This window comes from Priapulus caudatus, unplaced genomic scaffold (assembly GCF_000485595.1).
Source record: "Priapulus caudatus unplaced genomic scaffold, Priapulus_caudatus-5.0.1 Scaffold1014, whole genome shotgun sequence".
NCBI classification, from domain to species: domain Eukaryota; kingdom Metazoa; phylum Priapulida; class Priapulimorpha; order Priapulimorphida; family Priapulidae; genus Priapulus; species Priapulus caudatus.
Window position 1 is genome coordinate 114199 of NW_014578075.1, and position 5010 is coordinate 119208.

The window sequence follows — 5010 nt, forward strand, 5'->3', positions numbered from 1 at the left end:
CACCCGCACGCACACACGCACACACCCGCACGTGCACACATAGGTACATACGCACACGCGCGCACACTTGCACCCACGCACATAGCAAAACCCAAGCACACATAAATGTAGAGTACAAGAATCCTCATATAATTGGCTGTATTTTAGAATTGTAAGTATCTTCGAACATCATTCCATTCTATTTCTGAGCTCAAGATATATACACATTCACCCGACATGCATGCATGTCCATATATATTCGTCACGTACATGCGATGATCTATCAGAAAAGGTAAGGTATAATTCACCTACTGCATAATTGCTGTAAATATTAAATTCGGAAATGCGATCAACACGCGGTCACGGGAGCAACACAATGGTCACGTGAACAACACAATGGTCACGTGATAAACCCATTTGTCACCCGATCAAGGTATCGGTCCCGCGATCCGCACAATGATCACGTGACAGCATAATGGTCACGTGATCAGCACAATTCTCACGTGATCAACACAATGACCATGCCTGCAGGTAGGAACTCATCGCCTCCGCATTACAGAATGAATTATAGAATTAGAGAGAAACAAGAACTAGAGATTTCTCTTTAATCCCATGCTCCCTCGCTTAGCAGCCATCGTGGCTGCCAGCGCAATGACGTCACATCATCTGCTCGCGCGGTGACGTCTCATCATCTGCTCGCGTCGTGACGTCACATCATCTGCTCGCGCCGTGACGTCTCATCGTCTGCTCGCGCGGTGACGTCACATCATCTGCTCGCGCCGTGACGTCACATCTTCTGCTCGCGCGGTGACGTCACATCATCTGCTCGCGTCGTGACGTCACATCATCTGCTCGCGCGGTGACGTCACATCATCTGCTCGCGCGTGCGCCATAAGAATAACTTGCCGAGCCGCAACGATCGTCTGCGCCGACACAAGCGGTCATAGAGACGTCTGCGACGATCACTAGTTATCTTTAACAAGACGACGCACGTCGGAAGCGAGGCAGATGACGTCATTGGGCGATGCGATATCTCGGTCATGCGCAGCAGCAGCTGGCATGTGATCAGCAGGTAGATATAGGTCGCCACGCACAGACGCTGCATGGCTGCGAGGACTGATGGGGAGGGGGGGTTAAATTAGCGCGAAATCTATATATATAAAGTTGTTCAGCCGAATTAGTCCGTACTCGCATAACTAGAGAACTCCGCAGCCTAGAGGAAAATCTATATATATAAAGTTGTTCAGCCGAATTAGTCCGTACTCGCATAACTAGAGAACTCCGCAGCCTAGAGGAAAACTAAAGATATTTTCAGAATCAGCACGTCTGGGANATATATATATATATATATATATAATAAACGGGCGGAGCAGACAAAACCGCACTCACACATCATATTAAATCCTGGGCTGGACCGGCGCCGAGCGGACGAGGGGCACACGGTAGCACAGCGGCCAAGCAGCGGACGGGAGCCCGTCTACGCGTGCGAGCCGATATTGGCAGGTTTTGGCGGGAATCTTGCAGCGGCGGCTTAACAGCCACTTATAGGCTCGCAAGTTCAATATTTGCCGTTAACGCGCGCTTGTATCACGGACAGTGCTTTACACAGCAAACACTTTTAGGGAAGCAATTTTCGCTCAAAAATATCGGAAATGATATCCACGTAGGTATATCTATACGCATCTATGCATCATACATGTATATGTATAAATAAATAAATTGCCGCTGCAGCAGCAGTAGTAGTAGTAGTAGTAGTAGTAGTAGTAGTAGTAGTAGTAGTAGTAGTAGTAGTAGTAGTAGTAGACTCATAGTCAGTCAGTAGTGAGTACGCTAGTAGTCAGTCAGTAGTTATGATAGGTAGACTCAGCCGCGGGCTAGCCAGTATGGTAGCCCACTCGTAGGCCCGGGACCTACACTTTTTTTGCGCCAGTTATCTTTTTTTCTTTAAAACACCCATAACTTCAAATCCATAAGCATTGCTGGAGCGAGCTTTAAGAGTCTAGCACAGGAAAAACTAGTTAGAAATGAACGTAGCAAAAAATAATGGCTAAATGTTATGTCGACCTATTCTTGTCTCGTCATCTAGCGCTGTCATCTGTCTACTCGCCGTAGCCGTTTCTCATTCAACACTCTACCCGCCGAAAAAGACTGCGATCCCGATGCTTGTCAGTTTTTAACATTTTCTAACTCGTTTCGTAACACATATTTCTTACACTACGTTTTGTTTTATTGGCCGTTTAAAAGCTGATTATTGACATGAGCCGATCTGTCATCAAGCTTAGCAAACGAGGCCAGGCGAACCAGAATGAAACACTCTCGGGAAGGGCCGATTTCGGGCATCTTCCGGCCATCGACGTTCCGCTTACACGCACGCTGTCTACGCAGGCAAACCCCCGATTACGAAATGCGGGGCGTTTAGTAAACCTCTTTTCCGTTGAGAATTTGCGTGACGCCTATATATATATATATATATATATATATATATTTGTTTGTCATTGTTCCCGGTTTTATCGACTACATAATATGCGCGGCGTCGGCGACCGCTGCCGTATCAGCAAAGCCATCGAACACTCGACTCATCGTCTGCTTCTCATTCTTCGTTCGTCGGTCGATTTCTGTTCAATCTCGGCAAAATATTCTTCCCGCCCCGCTATCGGAAACGACTGATGGTAATTTTCCGGCGCGTATCGCAAGAACACTCACTAACTCGGCTCTTAAACGCATCCGTCATGACGTCATCTGTCGTCTGCTCATCCCATGACGAGGGTCTTCCCCTTCTTATTCGTTATGTCCTCCTCCTCCTCCTCCTCCTCCTCCTCCTCCTCCTCCCCTCCTTTTCTTCCTCCTCATCCTCATCATCATCAATGCCTCATGCTCATTCTGCCTCTCAATCCTCTATCTCTGCTCTCTCCTCCCCCTCCTCTCCTCCTCTTCCTCCTCTGTCCTCCTCCTCCTCCTCCTCCTCCTCCTCCTTCTCCTCCTCCGTCCTCACCTCCTCTCCTCATACTCCTCCCCTATTCATCCTCTTCACCCTCTCCCCTTCCGCGTCATCGTCATCCTTCTTCTTTATCTTTTTATTTTACTTCTCTTGCTTCTTTGACTTTGTCTTGTTGTTGTTGTTGCTGCTGTTGCTGCTGCTGTTGCTGCTGCTGTTGTGTTGTTGTTGTTCTTCTTCTTCTTGTTGTTGTTCTTCTTCTTCTTTTTCTTTCTTTTTTCTGCTTTTTCTATATCTACATTGTCTTCTGTATATTCATCTTTTACTTCTCTTTCCTCGTCACCATCTTCCGTTTCTCTTTCTCTATCTCAATCCTCTCTTTTTTGCTGTCCACATCTCAAACCCCTCCGTCTCGTTACCGGTTTTTCTCCTCCTCTCCTTCGTCATCCGCCTCATTCTTCTCCTTTTTCTTTCGTCTACTTCCGCTTCTCTCTCCCCGTCTCTCTCTCTTTCTCTCCGTCTCTCTCTCTCTCTCTCTCTCTCTCTCTCTTCCCGTCTCTCTCTCTCCCCGTCTCTCTCTCTGCCCGTCTCTCTCTCTCGCTCTCTTTCCCGCAGCGGTTTGCGAGAGTAAATAGACATTAGGCCACCATGATCGAGCGTCTGGCTGGATCCTCGTATCGGTTTCGCTCACAAAATAGCATTAGCGTTAAGTCAGGTTTGTCGAGCTGATATTGATTGATGAACGGAGGCAACTGCTTAATTATTGAAATCTCGCGTACATTTCAAAACGCGCCTGAGCAAACCGGATGTCCGCTCGGCACGCCATCTGCTGGTCGGGTTCGGGAGGCGGGACGATGCGAGCGGGGTGGAATGCTGCGATATCGCGAGAACTTTTATAATTTAGATCCGTTTTTTTAAGTGAGTACTGAGTCAGTAAGGCGGAATTACAGCGAATACATTTCTCTTTTTGTCCCCATCTCTTTCATTCTATCTCTATTCCCCACCCTCTCTCCCTTCACTCCTTCTCTCTCTGTCGCACTCAGTTGCTGCGCATCATTTAATGAGGCCTCTGTTATCTCTTCATCTTGTAGATTCGCAAAGCAGGCTGGCTGTAAGACGGAGCGGGGAATCCCCGCCATCACCGCCGTCATCGTCATCGTATACGTGCAGACGATTACTTCCCCACCCCCCCCACCACCCCGACACAAATACACACAACGACGAGCCGATTACGTGCTGATCGCTGCTTACTGCTGCTGCTTGTTGCTGCTGTGAGGCTTTTGTTTCTCCCGCACTCTGCATCCGGATGTGCAGTCGTCATCGTCATCGCCGGCGGCGTCGGCTGTCATACGGCTTCACGCCGTCGGGCCGTGGATGTAGAGCAGACAGACGCTAATGATTGCAGACACACGATATATATATATATATATATGCATGTATAGAGAGAGAAAGAGTGAGAGAGAGAGAGAGAGAGAGATAGATNTAGATAGATAGATAGCTAGATAGATAGATAGATAGATAGATAGATAGATAGATAGATAGATAGATAGATAGATAGATAGATAGATAGATAGATAGATAGATAGATAGATAGTTGGCTTTTAAATGCTCAGAGAAGGGGCGCTTGCGGGAGCGAACGAGAAAGTAAGAGGAAAGAGCTCGAGCGACACAATACTTTCCCCCTAATACTAGATTACTAGCCCAGCAAAAAAACAAGGCGAACACGAAGAGACTACGTCGCGTGCGAAAACATACGCTTTCGCAAATATTGAACATCGAATCGAAATTAGGAGAAAAACCACATGAAAAAGCCGGATAAAACACGGGACGCTAGGTGGAGAGCCTTGCTGTTAGAACTCACGCACGCACGCACGCACCACGTGCATGCACGCACCACGAGCACGCATGCACGCACGCACCAAGAGCACGCACGCACGCACGCACCACGCGCACGCACGCACCACGAACACGCATGCACGCACGCACGCACCACGCGCACGCACGCACCAAGAGCACGCACGCACACACGCACGCACCACGCGCACGCACGCACCAAGAGCACGCACCACGCGCACGCACGCAAACCTGAGCATACA

General features: G+C 48.4%; 1 protein-coding gene across 1 annotated transcript in view; it reads left to right on the forward strand.

The window, feature by feature from the left end:
- The first annotated feature begins 500 nt into the window (after positions 1–500).
- The window catches only part of LOC106814966 (histidine-rich glycoprotein-like), a 7950-nt gene continuing 3440 nt past the window's right edge, over positions 501–5010 (forward strand). The window contains exon 1 of the mRNA XM_014819363.1: positions 501–510. Coding sequence (XP_014674849.1) covers positions 501–510 — 10 coding nt within the window. The remainder of the gene's footprint in view (positions 511–5010) is intronic.